This window comes from Miscanthus floridulus, chromosome 13 (genome assembly GCF_019320115.1).
Source record: "Miscanthus floridulus cultivar M001 chromosome 13, ASM1932011v1, whole genome shotgun sequence".
NCBI classification, from domain to species: Eukaryota; Viridiplantae; Streptophyta; class Magnoliopsida; order Poales; family Poaceae; genus Miscanthus; species Miscanthus floridulus.
Window position 1 is genome coordinate 53,736,839 of NC_089592.1, and position 23,013 is coordinate 53,759,851.

The 23,013-nt window shown below is 46.8% G+C and overlaps 2 protein-coding genes and 2 pseudogenes across 2 annotated transcripts; 2 read left to right on the forward strand and 2 right to left on the reverse strand.

Moving 5' to 3' along the window:
• Positions 1-316: 316 nt before the first annotated feature.
• On the forward strand, positions 317-3,807 carry LOC136500497 (F-box protein At-B-like; annotated as a pseudogene).
• A 153-nt stretch (positions 3,808-3,960) lies between these two features.
• On the reverse strand, positions 3,961-5,900 carry LOC136500498 (vegetative cell wall protein gp1-like). Its single transcript, XM_066495857.1, has 2 exons — positions 5,740-5,900; positions 3,961-5,120 (listed from the first exon to the last, which is right to left on the reverse strand). Exons 1-2 carry the CDS (start codon positions 5,858-5,860, stop codon positions 4,723-4,725), a joined length of 519 nt encoding a protein of 172 aa, XP_066351954.1. The 5' UTR covers positions 5,861-5,900; the 3' UTR covers positions 3,961-4,722.
• Positions 5,901-18,391: 12,491 nt separating this feature from the next.
• Positions 18,392-19,227, reverse strand: LOC136499825 (transcription factor bHLH30-like). Its single transcript, XM_066495342.1, has 2 exons — positions 19,060-19,227; positions 18,392-18,934 (listed from the first exon to the last, which is right to left on the reverse strand). Exons 1-2 carry the CDS (start codon positions 19,225-19,227, stop codon positions 18,392-18,394), a joined length of 711 nt encoding a protein of 236 aa, XP_066351439.1.
• Positions 19,228-19,725: 498 nt separating this feature from the next.
• On the forward strand, positions 19,726-22,330 carry LOC136499826 (uncharacterized; annotated as a pseudogene).
• Positions 22,331-23,013: the final 683 nt, after the last annotated feature.

Sequence of the window (23,013 nt, forward strand, 5' to 3'; positions counted from 1 at the left end):
GCCGCGCGTGGCAGGCGAGCACCCTCGCGCGGACTTGGGATAGAGAAAAGCCCGATCAATCGGTCAACAAAGTGCCTCATACTTGTTGCCTTCCACAGGGGCATTTTGGACATTTCAATTGGCCGAACCCACATGTCAGGGCTGCAAAACCGTAAAAAGCCAACGAAACAGAGATGAAATGGCGTGAAGAACAAATAAGTTTAGAGCAGTGATATCTGTGACCAATCAAAATTTTTAATGGCTCGTAGACAATTGCAAACTTTTATAATGTCACGCATGTACAACTCTCTCCAAACACCGTGCTCGTGTGGTCTCTGGGTGTCAGCGGCATATCCTCCCGTTCCTCCTCCCTGCAAATCTGTGCACTTCTCAATCCAGAGTCCACGCTCTCTGCTGCGGGCGGCGGGGCCAGCCCGGCTCAGAAGCGAAGGGGATGGAGGACACAGTAGCGGAGAAGAAGCCCCGGACCGCCGGCGACGGCGACGGAGACGGCTGCAACGGCGAGCCCTCCGGCACCGCAGAGAGCAGCGGCGGCGGCGGTGGCGGCCTGGTCGAGAGGCTCCCCGAGGCGCTCCTGGTGGAGGTGCTGGGCCGTCTCGACCTCGACGACGCCTGCTCCGCCGCCGCGTCCTGCCGCTCGCTCCACGCCGCCGCCAACGCCGCCCTCTCCGCCCTCACCGCCATCGACCTCTCCGTGAGCTTCACCCTCCCCTCCCCTCCCCTCCGTTTCCCCCTTCTTCCTTCCCTTCCTCCACTAACCCCCTGGGGATTCGGTTCGGTCACTCGCCCGCTGCAGGCCTTTGCCTCGTCAAACGCCATCCTAGGCAGGATTCTCGCGGGGAACGACGCGGTCCGCAGCCTCACCGTCAATTGCAGCCTCCTCGACGACTCCGCCGCCTGTCATCGCCAGCGGTAACCTGCGCGAGCTCTCGCTGCTCAAGTGCTCCTTCTCCATGAGCTTCTTTGTGGCTGTTGGCGCGGGATGCCGCAATTTAAGGTGCGGTTCTTCAGCACTGTATTGTTCATGCCTTCGTATATGCACGCGAATGTAAAATTGCTTCAGAAGATTGCGTCTGGAACTATGCACATTCCTGTTTATTCTCGTCATTTGCCAAAATGAAATTGGATTATGCAATTAATGATCTGGAATTTGGGACATTGGTTTCAAGTCATAGTGATTGAGAAGTCCAATCATCCTTTAACCCGAATTTGAAAAATTCAGATCGTTGAAGCTGGAGATGGCGGTTGCTCCAGACATTCTATATTCTCGTTATTCTGGATTCGGTACTTGCCTAGCACCTATCTACACGGGATGTGTTTACTTGGAGGTGAGAGTTTTTTCTGGTACAATTTACGAATATGATATTCTTCCTCGCTAAAAACATGCCACTTTGTAGCAATATTGCATATTCGAAGATTTGTTTGCTTTCATTGTTTTTCGATTTCCAAGCATGCACAGAATTACATAAGATTAACCGTAGCCTTTGAATAATGTTATGGAGCTTTTAGAAAAAGTTCAGTTAATTTGGTTGCTTGCTCTGAGCAGTCTTTTTTTCAATATTCAATACAGACTCTTTGGGTGAAGTTCCCTCTGCTAGATCCACGCACAGCTGAATACGAGACTGGAACTGGATTGCCTCTCATTCCTAGTAACATCAAGGACCTGTTGCTACAGCCTGTATCTCATTCTAGGGCAAAGACAGTCTTCCTGAAAACCACATCTCTGAGCAAACACATCACTGACAGTTTGGAATCACTCTCTTTAGTTCTCGACACAATAACGGATGAACTCGTTATGTTGATCACCAGTAGTGTCCACAAGTTGGTTGAGCTGTGCCTGGAAGATGAACCTGTTACCCAACCAAATTTGCCTGAAGATTTGACCAATGTTAGGCTTCAAGCACTTGGCTTATGCCACAACTTGAGACATTTGTCTCTGACACGTCGTTGCTGCGACTTCAGACGGGTAAACGACTTTGGGATACTGATGCTCGCTGACGGATGCAAGCAACTCAGAACCATTAGATTTGGTGGGTTCTCTAAAGTAAGTGATGCAGGGTATGCAGCCCTTCTCCACTCTGGAAAGGACCTGAAGAAGTTTGAGGTCAGCAACGGCTCGTGCTTGTCAGACTTGGCATGCCTAGATCTTGATAAGGCAGCTCCAAACATTTCAGAAGTGAACTTGGCATGTCTGATCTGCCATGCAGTGTGTATGTTTGTATTACCTGCATAGTTACTGCCCTGATTCCAGTACCTTCTTGAACATCTTTTTGCAACCTAGAAGGTTTTCTGATACTAGTAGGTTTGGTTATGACATATGATTCTTTTTTGTTAGGTAAATTTAAACACTCAATATATATCTAAAAACTGATTGTGCTAATTTAATCTGGTATACTATTTTGGGACCCTAGTAAGTAATATGTACTTCAATTTAATCTTTCAGAACATACTGTTTTGTTCGCATGTTGGACCAATATACTGCTGAGCAGAATTGAACTCCTGATTGTCTATTTACAGTGAGGCTCTATCACTGTTAACCCAGTATACAACTATGATGGGCCAAATAGGCGCTGGTGGCCAGGCAAAGGGTGTCAGACAGCACTAGTGCAGCTGCCGTCACCACCCCTGTGGGCTGCGGGCGACCAATTACCCCACATCTAGTTAACCTCAAGCCTTGTTATCTCTTAATTAGGATCATAATTGTAAGATTCCATCTATAGGTTGCTTAAGAGTCTAGGACTCTAAGTCACCTTCTCTATAAATAGAGAGGAAACATACGTGGGAAAATAGAGAAGAATGAATTAAGAGGTTTAACCTGTCACACTCTGTTGCTCATGCCGGTGTTGGCAGTAGGGCCGCCGTTGCCCCCTTCTCTTTCCTCCTAAGGACGGTTAGCCCTAGGGCAGCTGCTCCCCTTTTTCCTCCCTATCCTTCTCCCTCGTCCCTGGTTAGTGTTCACAGTACTGATCACACGAACAGTACTGTGCCATTCTCCTCAATTCTTCCTCAAAACCCTCTCTCTAATCTCTGGTGATCCAGACATATAACAGAAACTGAGTAGAGTTGAACTCTTAATTTCTGAAACAGTGACCGTAGTTATTTGTATCTGTCATAATGAAGTACTATCAATTATGACACCTATTGTTGTCCCAAATCCTATTGAAGTGGTTCTAAGTAGTATTACTTTGTCAATGCTAGCATATGCTTGTGCTACACAAGTTCCTGAAAGTTAATACTGAATAGTTGCATTATGTAATCTTGTATTGGTTGGATGTATGCCCCATTAAGGGTGGCAACAATAACTGCGCTCTAAAACTGATTGTAAATTGAGTAGCTCTGTTTATTTTCCAAAACAAAGCTTAGTGAACTGCCTTATAAAAAAAGAGAGAAAAGCTTAGTGAACTGATCATGTGATCTCAGCTAGTCCCTTGAATTAGCTTGTTCTTTTTTAAAAAAAAATAATATCCTAGTTATCATGTACTTCTGCTGCCTACTGTCACTTCATTCTCTGTTTTATCCATGTTCTTTTAACATGGTTATGCCTTGCTGCGTCTCTTGCTTGATTTGTACTTTCAAAAGCATATGTATGACTGAATTAAATGTTCAAACAGCTGCAACATTTCCAAGCTGAAGATATTAAACAGGACTACGACACTGGAAAAGATGGTACTCTTATGGTCATGTTCGAAGTGGAATATGAAAAAATTGAGAATCTTGGAAATGCAGTGAATTCAGCTTGTAGCAGGAAAATAGAACTATATCTATAAACTGCAAGCATGGGTAAAGGATGATTTTCAGTTGGTACAACTTCAATTGGTTGAGTGTGTGCAGACACTCAATCGTATGTACTTGCAAGCCTCTAGTTCTTATTCATTTGCCTCGCTATTTATTCTGGAATCCCCATGGCTTTTTTCGCCCAGCATGTAGGCACCAGAAATATTTAGCGCCTTATTTAACTGCTAGGCCATATTGAACTGCTCCAGTGTAAACTGTACAGCCTGCTATTTGATCTTGAGGGGCATTCTTGCCTTCCAAATGTTTTTGTAGCTACTGGCTATCATGCTCTGAATGACACCAGTGTTTATATAAACTGATTTCACCATGAACTTGCCATGCTTCTCCCACTCAATTTTGTTGTCCTTTGCACTACTTAAAAGCACACCCGAAGAATATGTCATGTAATCTTGTTAGTTGTTGATTAACTCTTCATCAAGCCATCGTCTTAAGGTCAAGCGCATCTCTTACTATGGATTTACTGTACAGAACATTCTTGTCCATTGCAAATATTGAACAAGGCTGAATTTGCCCTTCAGGGACACATTTCCACACCAAGTATCAGACCAAAAGTCAGTATTGCTTCCCTTACCCTCTACCATTCCCCTTCCTTTTAGATAGATATGTTTAATTTTGAGATCATTCCACACGGGGGAATTGGTATTTTTAGCTTTGATATGGCACTAGGCACATCATGCTGCCACTTATGTTATTAGATAAGAATAATGTAGAAATCTCATTCTGCTCAGTAATGTATAAAGACCAAATAGTTTATTAACAGCAAGACGAAATGGTACAATAGACTGGCTGCATTCACAATCACACCACATGCTAGCCAGGATCACCCAAATAGCAGAACAAACATGACATGCAAACTGAAAATGACGATAACTGATGAATCAAACTCCTGACTAACAGAACGTAAGAAAAGTCTCGCTGCAATGAACTTCAAGGGTTGGTGGTTTGTGGGGATGGGGCAGTGAGTGGCACCTGGAGTCCGGGAATGGTTGGGATTGTTGTTGGAATCGTAGTTGGAATGGATGGCACAGTAGTGGGGATCGAGGGCATTGGTGGCAGGGTAACCTGGACTTTAGGAATAGCTGGTACGGTGGTTGGAATCACCGGGTTTGGGAGAGATGGGATTGCGCCAGCAGCTGTTGGTGGCAGGGCTAACTTCGGAAAAGGAATGGACGGAATTGGTGGGATTGCCGTCTTGGGGACCGCCGGAATGGAAGGTATTGGAGGCAGCGTCAGCGTGGTTGGAACTGCTGGTATGGAAGGCACTGGAGGCAATTTGGTTGGAACCGCTGGAATGGTCGGCTGAGCAGGTGCAGCCTCTGGCGCAGCTTAAAGATGGCAACGGGACCCGCGACCCGATACCCGACGGGTATTTACTTCATTATGGTCTAAATATAGACTAAACACACTACCCACGAGTACGTAAATGGACCAAACCTTTCACCCATCGGGTACGCGGGTGCCGGCGACGGAGCAACTCGAGCAAGAACGGTGATTGCCCTGTTCCCCTTCCCCTAATCCCCTTCATATCATATTCTTTGCACTCGCAAGCGACCATCATGTTTGTTGAATTGTTGTCCTACATATGTTCACTGAAATGAACTTGGAGATTTATTTATTTACCCCTTTTGGCTATGTAATATAATGATTTATGACAGAATGACTGTGTGATGGTGTAATGTGACTGCTGGTTGCAGAAGATATTATTTATGCTATTATTTGTCTAATTTTATGTGCTTTGGTTAGTGATGGTTGCTGTTAAATTGTTGATTTTCATGTGCGTGAATAAATTATTAGCGGGTACGGATGACCCGCCGGGTATGATTTACCCGGCCGGGTATGGGTCTGGGGAAAATTCCCCACCCATGACGGGTATGGGTATTCTGGCGGTACCAAATTTTTATGGTGAGGATGGGTCTGGGGTGGCCATACTCGACGGGGATTTACCCATTGCCATCCTTAGCGCAGCTGCTGTGTCCAAAAGATGTCGAGCTGCAAAGCTGCCATTGAAGGCAGTCAGGGCTAGGAGCAGGACGAGAAGACGGCAACCAGGTCCGCTACGAGCCATGGCTATTAGTGCGTGTATTTGCTTGGGAGTATTAGAGATGTTTTGCTCTTTGGCGATGCCTGTGAAGATGAGACCTGATGCTGGGAGTATTTATAGCAGCATCGGCATGTGGTCAGGTGAAGGGTTGAGATGGCGACTAGAGGGGGGGTGAATAGTCTTTTCTAAAACTTAATCGCGTCGGCTAACCGATACAAATGCGGAATTAGAACTATCGGTCTAGCCAAGACTATACCCCACTAAATATGTTCACTAGCACCTTGCAAAGATAACAAATATGCAACAAAGGTGCCGGGCTAGTTAGAGCTCTCCTAATCAATTCTAGAAGCAAGGTCACATAAACCTATGCCGCTAGTACTTTAAGCAACAAGGGAGCTCCTACACTTGCTAGTAAGCAAAAGCACAAAGCTAACTGAGCTCATTAGCAAGGCTCAATAACAAGGCGACCAATGTCAAATTAGAGAGCGCAATTACTTAGCTACATAAACTAAGTAATGTGACTAACAAGGTTACACAAACCAAATTAGCCACGCAAGGGAGCTACTTCTATGCTACACAAGCACGAAGGTAACTAGCAAGCTACACAAGCTAACTAATTACAAAAGCAACAACACAAGCTTAATGTATATGAAAGTAAACGCAAGCTTGTGTAACGGGGATGCAAACCAACGGGAAGAACAAGGTTGACACGATGATTTTTCTCCCGAGGTTCACGTGTTTGCCAACACGCTAGTCCCCGTTGTGTCGACCGCTCACTTGGTGGTTCGGCGGCTAATTAGCATCACCCGCTAAGCCCGCACGTCGGGCGCCGCAAGAACCTACCCCTTGAGTGAGGATAGCTCAATGACACGCTTTACTAAAGTTGCTCTTCGCGACTCCCGCGGGGCGAGCACAAGTACCCCTCACAAGCACTTCTCCGGAGCGCCGCACAAGCTTCTTGCGGGCTTCGACGGAGACCACCACCAAGCCGTCTAGGAGGTGGCAACCTCCAAGAGTAACAAGCACCACCGGCTTGCAACTCGATCACCTAGTGCCACTCGATGCAACCTCACGATGCAATCGCACTAGAATCGCTCACTCACACAATCGAATGATCACTATCAAGTATATGTATGATGGAGGGCTCCCAAGCACTCTCAAGCATGGACACAAAGTCCCCTAAGGTGCTCCGCTCCAGCCATGGCCGAGGGCCACTTCTATTTATAGCCCCAAGAGCTAAACTAGCCGTTACCCCTTCACTGGGCAACGGTCGGGCTGACCGGACGCTCCGGTCGTGTTGACCGGACGCTGGACCTCAGCGTCCGGTCGCCCACAGACGACCACGTGTCCCGGTTCCAACGGTCACTTGACCTGACCGGACGCTCCAGCTTCAACTGATCGGACGCTGGACCCTCAGCGTCCGGTCGTTTCTAGTAAGCTCCCGAGCATGACCGGACGCGTCCGGTCGAATGCGATCGGACGCAGCCAGCGTTCGGTCACACTCCAGCGACTGCTACACTCCACGTCAGCGCGACCGGACGCAGCCTGCCAGCGTCCGGTGCATTCAGATCCAGCGTCCGGTCAGTTGACCGACGCCAGCATCTTCTCCATTCTCTTCACCCTTGCTCAAGTGTGCTAACCACAAGAATTTGCATCCGGCGCAATAGAAAATAGACATTCCATTTTCCCGAAAGCGCCGAATCCCGCCGAGCTTGTGAGGCAAGCATCTTCAAAGTGAGCTCCTAATAAACACCGTCATGAAGATGGATAGAAGTGACATTGGGTATGTGGCAAATCAAGAGAAGAAGAAGGCACAAGCTCAACAACAACAATCAAAGCCAAAGCCAAAGCCAAAGAGATGTTTTGAGTGTAGACAAGAAGGCCACTTTGCTCATGAGTGTCAAACTCCACCACCACAACCCTTGCCCAAGCATGCTAGACCTTTTGCTTTCAATGCTTATTACATGCTTAGAAAGGATTCTAGTAGAAAGATGAAAGTCATGTTCTTAGGACCTCCCAACAAGTATAGGCCTAAGAAAATTTGGGTAGCAAAGTCACTTGTTGAGAAGGTGAAGGGCCCTCAACAAGTTTGGGTTCCTAAAGCTTGATCTCTTGTGTGTAGGTGAACTACAAGACCGGTGGAAGTCATTGGGTAATTGATAGTGGTTGCACACAACATATGACCGGTGATCCTCGTATATTCACCTCACTAGATGAAGAAGTAGATGGACAAGAAAGAATCACATTTGGAAATAATTCAAAGGGCAAGGTCAAAGGATTGGGCAAAGTGGCAATATCAAATGATCATTCAATCTTAAATGTGCTATATGTTGCTTCATTGATCTTCAACTTGCTATCCGTTGGACAGTTGTGTGATTTTGGCTTCCAATGCCTATTTACCGAGAAGAAAGTTGTTGTATCCAAGAAGGATGATGAACAAGTGATATTCAAGGGATTCAGATACAACAACCTATATCTAGTGGACTTCACCTCCGAAGATGCTAACTTGAAGACATGTCTATTCACCAAAACAACACTTTGGTGGCTATGGCATAGAAGACTTGCTCATGTTGGGATGAGCTCACTCAAGAAGCTAATGAAGAATAATTTGGTGAGGGGGTTGAAGGATGTGAAGTTTGAGAAGGATAAGCTTTATAGTGCATGTCAAGCCGACAAGCAAGTTGCAAATACTCATCCTACAAAAGTTTTCATGTCAACCACAAGAGTGCTAGAACTCCTTCACATGGACTTATTTGGACCAACAACATACAAGAGTTTGAGAGGAAATCTTTATTGTCTTATGATTGTTGATGACTATTCTAGAAACACATGGGTATTCTTCCTTCATGACAAATCCGAAGTTGCATTATGCTTCAAGAAGTTTGTCAAGAGAGCACAAAATAAATTTGAAGTGAAGCTTAAGAAGATTAGAAGTGATAATGGCAAAGAATTTAACAACACAAACATAGAAGCCTATTGTGATGAAGTTGGGATCAAGCATGAGGTCTCCGCAACATATACTCCTCAACAAAATGGTGTAGTTGAGAGAAAGAACCAGACATTGATCACTCTTGCAAGAACAATGCTTGATGAGTACAACACTCCCAAAGCTCTATAGGCAGAAGCTATCAACACCGCATGCTATACATCCAAACACCTATTCCTTCAAAAGTTTCTTGGTAAGACACCTTATGAGTTGCTCAATGGGAAGAAGCCGGACGTCTCCTTCTTTAGGGTGTTTGGTTGCAAATGCTACATCTACAAGAAGCGGCAACACCTAGGAAAGTTTCAAAGGCATTGTGATATTGGTTTCCTTGTTGGTTACTCATCAAAGTCCAAAGTATATAGAGTATTTAATCATGTCACCGGCTTGGTTGAAGAAACATATGATGTGGAATTTGATGAATCTAACGGCCCCCAAGGAGCACATGAGAATCTTGATGATGTAGGCGATGAACCATTGAGGGAGACCATGAAGAATATTCTAGTTGGAGACATCAAGCCAAATGATGATGAAGATGATGTACAAGTGATAAATCCACCTTCTTCATCAAGTGTGCCACAAGATCGTGATAAAGATGGGAGAGTTGAAAATGAAGATACTCATGTCTCTCATGATCAAGCGGTGGCACAAGCACAAGATGTTGATGCTCCACAACCTCCCCCTCAAGTGGTTGATAGAAGAAATTCACCTCTACTACAAGCTCGTCCACAAGATCTCACCATAGGGAGTACATCAAAGGGAGTAATGACTCGCTCATAAAAACTTGTTTCATTTATTGAACATCACTCTTTTGTCTCTTGCTTTGAGCCTACTAAGGTAGAAGAAGCTCTTCAAGATCTAGATTGGATAAATGCCATGCATGAAGAGTTGAACAACTTCACCCGCAATGAAGTTTGGACTCTTGAAGAGCGACCACAAGGTGCAAGAGTTATTGGAACAAAGTGGATGTTCCGCAACAAGCAAGATGATCAAGGCGTAATTGTGAGGAACAAGGCAAGACTAGTTGTAAAGGGGTTCTCTCAAGTTGAATGTTTAGATTTTGGAGAGACCTTTGCACCGGTTGTAAGACTAGAAGCCATTCGTATCCTCCTTGCATATGCATCACATCATGAAATGAAACTATATCAAATGGATGCGAAAAGTGCATTTTTAAATGGCTTTATTAATGAACTAGTCTATGTTGATCAACCTCCCAGGTTTAAAGACCCTAGATATCCTAATCATGTTTATAGGTTGTCCAAGGCATTATATGGGCTTAAGCAAGCCCCAAGAGCTTGGTATGAGCGTCTTTGGGACTTCCTCATTGAGAAGGGCTTCACCATTGGGAAGGTCAACACCACACTATTAACCAAGAAGCTTGATGGACATGTCTTTATTTGTCAAGTGGACAATGCATACTAATAGACATCTCGACCTAGATGAGGCAGGTAACAAGGTTGATCAAACTCTCTGCCATTCCATGATTGGTAGCTTGTTATATTTAACCGCATCTAGGCCCGGCATCATGTTTAGTGTGTGTATGTGTGCTAGATTTCAAGCTAATCCTAAGGAAACTCATTTGATTGTTGTTAAAAGAATCCTTAGGTATGTTAAGCACACACCAAGCATTGGCCTTTGGTATCCCAAAGGAGCTATATTTGAATTAGTTGGCTATTCCGATTCGGATTATGCCAGTTGCAAAGTTGATAGAAAAAGCATATCCGGAGGATGCCATTTACTTGGTAGATCACTTGTGTCTTGGTCCTCCAAGAAACAAAATAGTGTGGCTTTGTCCACCGCCGAAGCGGAATACATTGCCGCGGGTGCTTGTTGTGCACAAATACTTTATATGAAACAAACTTTGCTAGACTATGGTGTAGTTCTAGAAAAAATACCTCTTTTGTGCGACAATGAAAGTACGGTAAAACTTACAAATAACCCAGTTCAACACTCTCGCACCAAGCACATAGATATCCGCCATCACTTTCTTAGAGATCATGTTGCTAAGAATGAGATTTCACTAGAAGGTGTAAGGACCGAGGATCAATTGACGGATATCTTTACTAAACCACTAGATGAGGCCACTTTTTGTCGATTGCGGAATGAGCTCAATGTGCTTGATTTTAGTAACTTCACTAAAAGATGAGCTTGTGTTGTCCCTTGCATTGCATTGTAATATAAAACATATTTACTTTGTGGTAATGCACATAGGGCTTGTCTAACATGGTTAAGATAACCGCCGTAGAGCGTGTGAAGAAGCTTAACCTTGGATCAAACTTGACAAGCAACTAGATTTACATTTAAGTATTGCATATGCATGAATGTTGTTTTGTCGTTTCTCTTCAATCACCCTTTTATTGCCTATTTTCTTAAAAAGAATTATAGCCTAAGGCAAAATACTTTGAAAAATTTGAGGGTTTGAGAGAGGTCACTCATATCAGTCCCAATTGGTGTTTATTTGGATCTTAATGAAGTTGGGACTTGATTGGGAACAGGCAGCACGAAGGACTTTGAAGATTTGCTAGAAAAAGAGTGACCGGACGCTGCACCGAACTCTAAAGTCCAGCGTCTGGTCAGTTCATAGGAGGTGAACCTGCTGCGATGGAGTGACTGAACTCTGCTGTTCAGCATCCAGTCAGAAGGCGTTCCCGTGTCCCGTCGAGCGAAGAAGACGTAGATAGGATCGACCGGACTCTGGCTGCGTTCGGTCAGTTGTGATCGGACGCGTCCGGTCGTGATTCTAGGGGTTTTGGACCTCTCTGGAATCGACTGGACTCTAGGTGGCAGCGTCCGGTCGTTGCCACCGGAGCGTCCGGTCAGTACAAAATGTGCGGGCTCAGGACTTCTTCTCCGTTTCCTTTTCTAATCCATCGGGGGCCACCATAAATTGCGCCGCACCATAACCTATTCTTCCATCCATGCCCAAGTTTGCCATGCCCTAATCACCGTGCCGCCGAGCTCACCTCCGTCGCCGCACAGTCGTTCCTCACCACCCGCAGTGCCGCTGTCCTGTGTCGTCGTGCTCACGATCCAGCGCCGGTGTCCCACGCCGCTCCCGAGCGCCACCACGCCCACGCCCTTGCTTCACGCCACCGCAGCAACACTGCCCGTGCCCTAGCGCCGCTCGCAGCATCAGTGCCGCCGCCTGAGACTCCATTGCCGTGCCCTTTGCATTCTCGGCCGTTGCATCACCGGAACCCTAGCTTCCTTCCACTCTGTGCCACATTGTGCCACTGCCCCCAATAGTGCCCCAGATCCAACGCATTGCAACCCTAGCCTCGCATTACCGATCCGGTGGTTCCCTGACTCGTTCCTCTTCTCGTCGATTTGCCGGTTCGTCAGGTAGCAAGCCCTCGTTTTCAATTTCGTACCTAATTGCTTGCTTCCTAGGGTTTCGTATCTCTAGATATATTGTATTTATTTGTATATCCTATCTATTCTATCGTATAGCGCGTCGGTGCCGTTGTGGTCCTATTTGTAGTTGTCAGTCAACTAGGGGCCAAGCTCACGAGTATGGATCGAGGCCAAGCCTCAGAAGTGATAGTTGGTAGTTGATCTTTGTCAGTGGTAGTTGTTCTTTTTAGCTCCATCAGATGGCTCGTGTCAAGAACGTCGGAGGTGGTCCTGGTGATGAGGATCCAAGGCCCCCGCCATGCCTGCCTTCTGCTGCAAAAGGCAAGGCGACAAAGAAGCTGGCAACAAAGAAGTGCAAGTACCCTGATGTAGATACAGCGAGAGCAACCACAGTTGTAGAGGCCATAGAGCGTGCAGAGAGAGGAGGTGCTAGGAGTGGAGTCCAGATTGCAGATCAGCTTTCACCAGCTCAGAGGGTCGTTGTCCCGGAGGTTGAGCGTCGTCTTGGTAGTCTAGCTGGGACAACCATGCTTGGAGGATAGCGTGTCGCTATGGAGGAGAGTCAGCCTTAGGGGGAGTCACAGCCAACAGAGCAGACAGAGCAGGCTCAGGAGGGAGAGCAGGCAGAGGAGACAGAGCAGGCACCTCAGCCATAGTTACGCCACTCTGGTCATACCCATGCTCCAGTCACACCGAGGCCAGACACACAGAGGAGGGGTTCTCGTCCGCCTCCTAGACCACAGGGTCCGCCTCCGGTGACTCACTTGGATTTGAGGGCCGCCACGGCCAAGCAAGTGCAGCAGCTCAGATTTGTGGACTTTGAGAAGTGGTTCCTATCGAGGAGGGATGACCGAGCTTTAGAGGGCTTCTACACACCACTGTAGGAAGATTTTTATAATGCATATCTTAACAGTGGAGCAGTATTCAGATTTCAGAGGGTGTGCAACATTGAGTCTATACTTTCTCGCTGCTTGTGCCAGATACCTCAGTCTCTAGGAGCCTTGGTGCGTCATTCAGTGAGTTGACAGGGCAGCCTACTCCGCCATATCTACATGTCCCAGGTCCTTCCACAGTTACACCTATTACCGGGACTATAAAGACGCTCCCTTCTTCAGTTGAATCATCAGAGCCGTCTGCTACAATCATACCTTCACAGTCTCAGGCTACACCAGTCCCTGATCTGACCTAGACCGCTTCAGCGTCGCTTCTAGCTATAGAGGGTTAGACAGCTCAGAGCTCAGGATTAGATGATGATGGCACACAGTTTCAGCTCGCTCCTCGCACCTCAGCGCCCGACTCGTCTGCTGCAGCCCCGCCGATCGACCCTTAGGTTTTGGTGTTTGATGCCAAAGGGGGAGAAGGATCAAGTATGTTAGACTTAGGGGGAGCTATTATCTAGGGGGAGTTTAGTTTATCTATTATATTTGGTTCTTTATGTGTGATACACTATTATGCATTCATGTGTTTATTTTCATGCATTGAACTATATTTATGTGATAGTGATATCTACGTGATCGTGATATTTATGTGATATGTGACATGTGTGCTCTCTACTTTGAATTATTTATATGTCATATTACTTGTGTTATGCTCATTTGCTTTGCTTCCGCGTTTTACTCCGATGCAAATGAGCTTTATTACTTGTACTCGTGCTTATTTCATATCTATTGAGTACATCATGTTGGCTTGGGTCATATAAGCTTGCCTAACTCTTTTGTTCTTATTGCCAAAAGCTTATATGAACCAAGCATGTTTAAAACCTCAACTTTTTTCACATACTCGAGGTTGTATTGTCATCAATCACCAAAAAGGGGGGAGATTAAAAGCATCTAGGCCCCTAGTTGGGTTTTGATGATTAATGACAATATAAGATTACTATGACTAACATGTGTTTTGCAGATGCAATTAAGTTAGGTCATGGCAATGGAGATTGATTGGGCAATCATGGTTGTCATGCCCCTACGATGGAAATCGTTTTGGTTTCAAAGGATGGATGACAAGGTTAAGGATGGACTAGTTCTAAGTGTCGTTTGGTGTTGAAGAGACACTTAGAGTAGTTTAGGACTTTTTTTCCTTTGGCCGTACTATTAAGGGGGGTATGGACGGGTAGCTTAACCTAGGTGAGTCTAGTGGGTTAGGTGTGGTGCACACTTGTCTAATCTAGCACTAGGTAGCTCCTAAAAGTCCTTAGATCAATTGGAGCAAACTTCATTCACATATGATTGAGAGTTGGAAGTGAATGGAGGGTCAAATGTTGACCGGACGCTGGTTTCGGTGTGATCGAACGATGGCACAGAGTCTGGTCAGTTCATTTGATCAAGGTGAAAGTCGTCTGGTGCGACCGGACGCTAAGAGGTGAGCGACCGGACACTGGGTGCCAGTGTCCGGTCGACTCCAGTAAGGCCCTAGAGAGGGAAAATCCTGATCGGACGCGTCCAGTCAGTGTTGACCAGACGTTGATCAGGTTCCAGCTACTGACCGAACGCTAAGCAACAAAGTGACCGAACGCTGGGTTCCAGCGTCCGATCAACATCAATAAGGTTCCAGAGAGGGAAAATTGTGACTGGACGCGTCCGGTCAGTGCTGACTGGACGCTGTCCTGCGTCTGGTCACCACTTAAACACTGGGTTTCGGGGTGAACTGACCAGAGCGTCCAGTCACCCCGCATAGGCACATAACGGTTTGTTTTGAACACGGGTGTATAAATACTTTCTCCATTCGTGTGAGGGGGCACTTTTGCTCATTCCAACAGTTGAGAAACACCGTTGAGAGTGCCAAGAAGAGCAAGGTCCTAGTGAGGTGATTGAGATTTGAGAATCCCAAAGAGAGCCCTCATTAGTGAAAGCAAGAGTAGCAAAGTGTGCATCCACCCTTCTCATTAGGCTTGTCGTGGTCAAGTGAGAGTTCGTGCTTATTACTATTGGTGATCGCCATCACCTAGACGGCTTGGTGGTGATTGGAAGCTTGGTGATCATCCGGAGAGCTTGTGGATGACCCAACTCAAGTTGTGAGCGGTTGTGGGTGATTCACCATGACGGAGTGTCGAAGAATCAACCCGTAGAGAGCACTTGATCCTTGCGTGGATCAAGGGGGAGCTACACCCTTGCGCGGGTGCTCCAACGAGGACTAGTGGGGAGTGGCGACTCTCTGATACCTCGGCAAAACATCGCCGCATTCCTCCTTCTCTCTTTACTTTGAGCATTTACTTTGAGCAATTCAATTCTTGTCATTTACATTCATAGAATTGTCATGCTAGAGTAGGATTGGAACATAGGTTGCTAAACTTTTGTACGATAGATCAATAGAAACACTTTCTAAGCACAAGGGGTTAATTGGGCTAACTGTAGGGTTTAATTATTGTAATGAATTTTAGAATTAGCCCAATTCATCCCCCCTCTTGGGCATCTTGATCCTTTCAGACACCATTGCCCCACCCCACCCTGATGCTACTGCCCGACCCTTGTCGTGCCATGCCTTGACCGCCCGATGCTGCTCCAACCCTCAACTCTGTCCTGCCCCACAACTCTCCACCCTATTCTGCCACCAGCCCATTCTTCGCCTCTGCCACACTAAAGTGCCGCCCTCCGCCAAGCTGCTTCCACTCTCACCCACTGCTCTGTGGAGTCAATTTGGGTTGGCCGACCATCCCTTCTAGCTCCTGTATGTCAAGAGGAGCAGAAGAGGAGCAAGCATGGAGCTGCCAGATCTCGCTATTGGTTTCTCCACTAGCATTGCCACTACTCCTTCCACTACATCGATGTCATCATCCTAGGCATAGGGAGCGACAATGTCGCCTCTGGCCTCCCCCGGTTTCACCATTTTCCGGCTCTCCTTCCCTGCATCTCCATCTTCACAATGCTTAGAGTTGGGTAGATGGTGTGGCTACATATCCAGTAGATGGGTGTCATGATTCGCCATCGACTTTGGCTAATCACCATCCTTGATTTGCTGCATGCAGTTTTCATTGTTGTGTCGCACATGGTTCGTGCACCTTGGATCTTTAGTTTGTGCTTGGGCTTGTGATGAAGTCTTTCGCTCATATCTCTAGGAGTTCTTCATATCTTGGCTTTAGGAGGTGAGGCATCTACCATCAAGTTGTGGCTTGCATGGATGGCCAACCATCTGGAATGTGTAGAGCAACCAAGTGAGGACCCCCTTTGTTGCAGACTTAGCCGATCTTTTAGTCCTTGTTCCCTAGTCTGACACTCTTTGACTCCATCATTCTTGACTTGTTTCATGCCTACTTTAGACTCCACAATATGCGATGAGAAGTTGATGGCCGTAGTGGATCCAGACAATTAAGATCTTTCTGGCACTAATGCTTTGGATGGGTGAAAGTCTTGGTTTGGTTTTGATAGTTGAGTGAACATTAGTGGACTAATGTTTTCATGTGAGATGAATAGGTGTTTAGTCCACAAGCTTGTCCTGAGCATCATGAAGGCCATAGTGGAGGTGCTAGGAGCATGAGGTGCAATGGCTCAAGATGAGAGGAGATGATGGAGTTGAAGGCAAACCCCAAGGCAAAGGTATGAGTTATAGGGATTTTGCTTTCACTGGCCTAAGATATGTAGAAAAGTGAATGGTTAGGTTTAAGATAGATAATCATACTATAAAGAGGGGAAATCTTTGGTTAATATGATTATCTAGTGCCACTAGGTGAGATTTAATAGTGCATATGTATTAGATCAAATGGTGAGAAAACCTTTGAAAATGTTTCAAATAAAAAACTTCTAAACTACAAAGGTTTAGATCATGGCGGGGGCTATAATTTTTAAGTTTGTATTCATCTGATTTCGTATGAAAAGTTATGAATTATTTTTGGAAGCGGTTATTTTTATAGGTGCAGGTCTTTTAAGATGCGGCTTAGAATGCCCGCCTCTGTTAATAGTAATTTTCATAGACAGACGTCATACCCGATTAACAGAGGCTGCTACCTTAGGATGCTTGCCTCTGAAAATGATTAATAGCAGAAGTTTTTACTTGGAGGTCGTCTGACCATTTATAGAGGTGGTCCCTAGATGTGCCCGTCTTTGTTAATTAGAGAGGTTGCCTCCAAGAATCGCTTTAGTTTTACAGAATCCATCCCCCCCCCCCTCTATTGGTTCGTTCGGTACTTACAGCTGGCAAGATATGCACCTTCTCGTGCGTCGTACTATAGTGTAACGGCTATGTAATGACCAGTTTTTGGGTGAGGAGCATAAATACTCATAGCTTTCTCCTTTAAGGGTTGCTGATTATGGTGCTTTCTGTAGCCTTTCTAAGCCTTGTGTTGTTCTTTAAACGGGCCTTAGGCTTTCTAGAGGCGGCCCTCTAGTGAGATCTACCTGTGTAAATCCGCTGAGGTGGGTTTTGTCCATTTGACTATTGAATATGATTTATGGAGGCAGTAGATTAGGTAAACCTGTGTAAATCAACTCAACTATCTCCTAAAATCAGTTTTGTAGTAGTAAAACATACACAAAATGATTGTTTTATGATGTGGAGAGAAGAAAGAGGTGATCGTTTTGTGAAGCACTCGTATCATGAGCTAAAATTTAGTGTCACGAGACAAGTCTTACACTATTGCATAGAATAATATTGCAACTCGCAACTCAATTTCTTTATTCTATGAACAAATTAAAGAACTGTTCAGTTAACTTGAGATAACTTGAAAGATCCTTTATGCTATGCCCAATTGTGGAGTTAATGAAATAACTTAACCCATTTTTGTAGGTGCGGAGAGCCGGAGGCCGTCTATAATAATAACAATGCACCAATGCACCGCGGTTGCTTAAGGAAATGAAATGAAGGACCAAGGACTCGTCTGGGCCTTTTTTTTTCTTCTTAATAACACTACATAATATATTCAAACTCCTAATTCCTCGTTTTAGAGGAGAAGGAAAGGCTCAAATACCCCTACATAATGTCAAAACATGGCTCCGGGCCTCTGGCCAATGCAGCGCGGTGCAACTTTGCAACCCTCCAGCAGTTCCAGCCTTCCACCACGCACACCTTGCCCTAAATTCCACTATCGCCAACAGTATACCCTGACAAGTCCGCATGATCATACGTACTAGATATATTTTCAAGTGCAAGATCAACTATTGAAATCACACGTAAAATTAGATTAGCACGAAAGAGTTTGGAAGCAGTTGTACGACGATCAAGTGGATCATCAGTTCAGCACGGCGTTGGGCGCTTCATATTGCCACCGCCTAGCAGCTCAGCACGGCGTTCGATCACTGCTCCTTGGCGATCTGCGCGGAGGAGAAGCGTGGCCGCTTGTATCCCTCCCCGGCGGCGGCGACGACGTGGTCGTCCCGGTTGAGCAGCACGGCGCGCATCGCCGCGCGCAGCGTGGACAGCGCCACCGCCCTCCCGTTGCCCGTGGCGGCGGTTGCGTTGCCGTCGTCGTCGTCGCCGCGGACGTCCAGCTCCAGGACGCTGCGGGTCCTCCCGCCGACGGTGGCGATCTCTACGCGGACGGGGCGCGCGTTCCGGACGGACCGGACGGCGCGGCCCAGGTCGGACAGGAGCCCCGGGCGGTCGTCGCAGCACACCCACGCCCTGACGACGCGCCGCGGCGGCAGGCTGTCTTCGGCATCGGCGCCGAAGTGACGACCGTGCCGCCGCCAGAAGTCGTCCTCCTCCTCCTCGGCGCCCACCTCGTCGCCCTCCCCCGGGATGACACCGGGGCCGACCCCCGCCGCCGCGTCGCTCGCCTTCGCGCGCAGCTCCCGCACGTGCCGCACCACCTCGCCCAGCAACGCCGCCTTGTCCATCTGCACGAGCGCGAGCCAACCACCATGCACCCCATCAGGATTCAGGAGAGAGCCATGCATCATTCGCAAGGGAGCCCATGCTCCTTCGATCGTTTTTGTCTCTCGTGTGTAACGCACGCACGTACCCGGGATGCGGAGGGGACGAGGGTGCGGAGCGTGGCGAGGTGCACGTTGATCCGCTGCCGCCGCTTGCGCTCGGCCTCGCTGTGGCTCCGGCCCCGCTCCTTCTTCCGCAGCGCCGGCGCCGGCGCCGGCGTCGAGCGCTCCCCCTCTCCGTCGTCCGTCACCGCCATATGTCTCCGCCCACAAGAAACTGAACCGAGCAGCGAGTTGGGCTGGCGTCAAACGCTCGTAGCGCGCTAGGCGATCGTCTCGTCGGGAAGTGGAAGGCTGGAAGCAGAAGCGTCGCGGGCCGGGGTTTTCAAAAGGGACATCTATAGATCAAGCGGGCGGGAAACCCCAGGGGGCGACCACGACATGCTGGCGCAGTGACTGCGCAGCGCTCGGGCCGCGCGCCGCTTCCTTTTTTGTTCGGGGTGGCTGGGTGGCGTCAGCGCGGCCGCCCCGCGACGACGGCTGTTTTGGCGCCTGGCGCGCGGTGGAAACGGGGCTTCCGTGGAGGGGAAGGGTTTCGACGCCTTTTTCCTCGTCGGCCGCGCAGGCCTAACCCTGGCCCGGCGCCGAAGCGTGTTTTCGGGCTGGGCAGCGGCAGCCGGCAGCAGGGCAACTGGGCAAGGAGGCTCGGCGACACAGGCAAGCCGACCGCCGGCAGCACGTCGTGTCGCGGGGACATGGGAGCGACACGGCGCCTGTGGCTGATCGCTGCGGGCGCTTTGCGTCAGGGCGCGGCAGCCTTTGGGACTGGGAGGGACGGATCAGAATTCCTGCTGCACCGGTGCTGCTTTTCCACGTTCCCATCGGAACGTAACTTGTCGGCTGGTCAGCGAAAAGCCGCGGCGGCCAAAACGCTGCTGCAGCGTAGGAGTGGCTTGCCTGCTTGAAAGAAAAAGAGAGAATTCCTTGGTTGCCGCTAATTCATTGCCATCAAAATTTCCAAATTTACCTCACTGCCATCTATTTGAAAATTTTGATCGCCTCATTGTCATTGCCGTAACATGGTTAGATATTAGGCAAAATTGGCCATGGGACATGGTTAGAACGTGGCCTTTGCTAAAAAACACTAAAAAAATATGCCTTAGCCAAAAAGACAAAAAATCATGGGTAATTTGCTACCGCGGACACCCAACTCATTATTTTATTTGGTTTTAATGGATAGCCACGCGAAATGACGGATATGCCCTTGCCTCTTTATCCCTTCGGTTCAGAACGGATCGGGACTTCAGGACCTCATGCGTCGGTGCGTGCTGCTGCCCTCAACTCGCTCGCACGGAAAAGCAGCAGGAAGCGGCCACGCCATCTCCCCCACCACCGGCGGCGCCCTGCGACGGCCGCGGTGGCGGCGCCCGTAGACGGCTGCGCCCGCTTTCTGTAGAAGCGAAGGGAGCAGCGGCGGCGCCCAGTCCCGGAGGTAGCGACCGTGATGGAGTCCCCACGATTCTTGAGCGACATTTTCCCCGAGGAGCATGCTGATCTCTCATGGGTTCCCGACGGGTAACAAATTTCTGCCATTATCCCTACCCTAGGGTTCATTCAGATTATCTCCTATTACCCTAGCCTCAATTGAAATCATATGGCGTGTTCATTTAGATTATGTTTCTGATCATATTTATATATGTAGGATGGATCCCAATTCGTCCTACAGGTTTGCCGCACGTGTAGGTGCTTTTGTTAAATTGACTGAAGATGGTAAGTGCGAGTATTGTGATGCTTGTAACATTGCTAAGATTTTAGACAGGGATACCACAAATTGGAATGATTTGCTACTTGAAATTGGTACAGAAATTCAGCTAGACTCTAAACATAAGTTACGTGTCACCTATTGGGATAATATGAGTACGTAGCTATGAAAAAATTGATTCTGATAACAAACTGTTGCATGCAATTGACATGTATTGGGAGATAAGAAGGCTCTCAGTGCAAGTGCGGGTTATGATAAAGGATTATTTTTGTTTGGAGCTTGATATTGGCGACAACAGAACATGCCTTGTGTGTTACAGGGTAGCACTGATGCTCCTGCCAACCAGTTAATTGCGCAGCCTATTCTTGAAATTGCATCATCCCTAGTAGAGACTCCGGTCCAGAACAATCCTGAAGTGAATTGGGTCGATGATGATGTAGAGTATGTTGGTCTAGATGATGAGGACCCCTACAAATCGTTGCTTTTTGATTTATCGGATTCTGAATCAGATGGCGATGTAGAGGATGATGAGTGTATTGGTTTGGAGGATGAATTACTAGTGGAGGATGCATGGGATTGTGAGACCATTGTCCATGCAACTGACTTAGAGAACCCAACAATAGAAGTTGGTGTAACCTTTGGGGATGGTGATACTTTTTAGAAGGCTATTAGGCAATATGCAATAAAGGGTGAATATGAAATTGCAGCTGCCTATTCTGAGTCAACAAGATACAGAGGCTACTGCAAAGCTGAACGGTGCAAGTGGAGGATACATGCTTCAGAGTTGCAGGATGGGATGACCTGGAAGGTATGATTTTGCAACTTGCATTATTGTTTGTATACAATTTTGTACAATTTTAGATTTATACAACTTCAATTTTTTCCATTTGGTGTAGATAAAAAAGATACCTCATGTGCATACTTGTCAAAGCACTAGAAAAGTTGAGCATAACTACATGGCAACCAATCATTGGGTCAAGGATAGGGTTCTTAGTTGGCTTGCAAAGGATCTCACAATTGGAGCTAAAGAACTGAAGAAAAGACTAGAAGAACAGTATCACCTGAAGTTGCCATATTATGTAGTGTGGGATGGTAGGAATATGGTTGTGGAACAACTCAAAGGGAAGTGGGATGACGGCTTTGAGCATGCTTTTAGTTTCAAGGCTGAGGTGGAGAAGACCAATCCAGGGAGTTTGGTTGACATTGAATATGAGCAAGTGGGAAAGAAGATGAGATTTACAAGAATGTTTGTTGCCCTAAAAGCCTGCGTAGATGGTTTTCTAAATGGTTGCAGGCCTTTCCTTGGCATAGACTCTACTCATTTGACTGGGAAATGGAAGGGACAACTTGCATCTGCTACTTCTATTGATGGGCATAATTGGATGTTTCTAGTGTGCTACGGTGTGTTTGGATCAGAGACAACTGAAAATTGGTCTTGATTTTTTAGGAGACTTCATCAAGCAATTGGATCACCTCTAGGCCTAGTGATCTCAACAGATGCAGGCAAAGGAATTGATTCTGCTGTTACTCAAGTCTTCAAAAATGGAGTTGAGCATAGGGAGTGCATGAGACACTTAGTTGCAAACTTTCAAAAATAGTTCAGAGGTGAGGTCTTCGAGAAGCACTTGTGGCCAGCATGTAGAGCTTTTCAAAAGCACGGGTTTGAAGAGCACTACAATTTGTTGTATGAAGCATGTCCTGAATCTATGAAATGGATACATGAAAACCATAAGCACCTATGGACAAGGCACCTATTTTTTGAAGCAAGCAAGTGTGACTATGTAACAAATAACATAGCTGAAACATTCAACAATTGGATTAGGGATGAGAAATCACTGCCTGTAGTTGATCTTATGGATAGGATAAGGCAATTATGCATGGATAAAATGTTCTTGAGAAGAAAAAATGCCAAGAAGCTTAAAGATAAGATTTTGCCTAACGTCATGAAGGACCTCAATGCAAGAAGCAGGGGTTGAAATATATGTGGAGGTATGCATACAGAGATGGTGGCAAAGATAATGAAATGTTAGGTGAAGTCGAAGGTGTTACAAGGGATCTAGTTCATTGGAGGCATGCTATAACACCCTAGGTGTTTGGCTCCCACAAAATTTGCATTTCATTTCATAAACATGTGCATCATCTATCTCATCATGCCATTGTCACTGAAACATGCATATGCAACATTCGCAATTATGTTTGTTTCATACTTGATTGTTTGTGAATGGTAGTGGTGCAACATGTGAGTGCAACATGAGTTTATCATACCTTGAAACATGGCAAC

What these genes read in the sequence shown, in the direction of transcription:
- LOC136500498 (XM_066495857.1), bottom strand. Translation starts at nt 5,860, where the DNA reads ATGGCTCGTAGCGGACCTGGTTGCCGTCTTCTCGTCCTGCTCCTAGCC. An exon ending in TGCGCTAAGGATGGCAATGG is followed by an intron (nt 5,121 to 5,739) that starts GTAAATCCCCGT and finishes GCCATCTTTAAG; the next exon opens with CTGCGCCAGAGGCTGCACCT.
- LOC136499825 (XM_066495342.1), bottom strand. Translation starts at nt 19,227, where the DNA reads ATGGCGGTGACGGACGACGGAGAGGGGGAGCGCTCGACGCCGGCGCCG. An exon ending in TCGTCCCCTCCGCATCCCGG is followed by an intron (nt 18,935 to 19,059) that starts GTACGTGCGTGC and finishes GCGCTCGTGCAG; the next exon opens with ATGGACAAGGCGGCGTTGCT.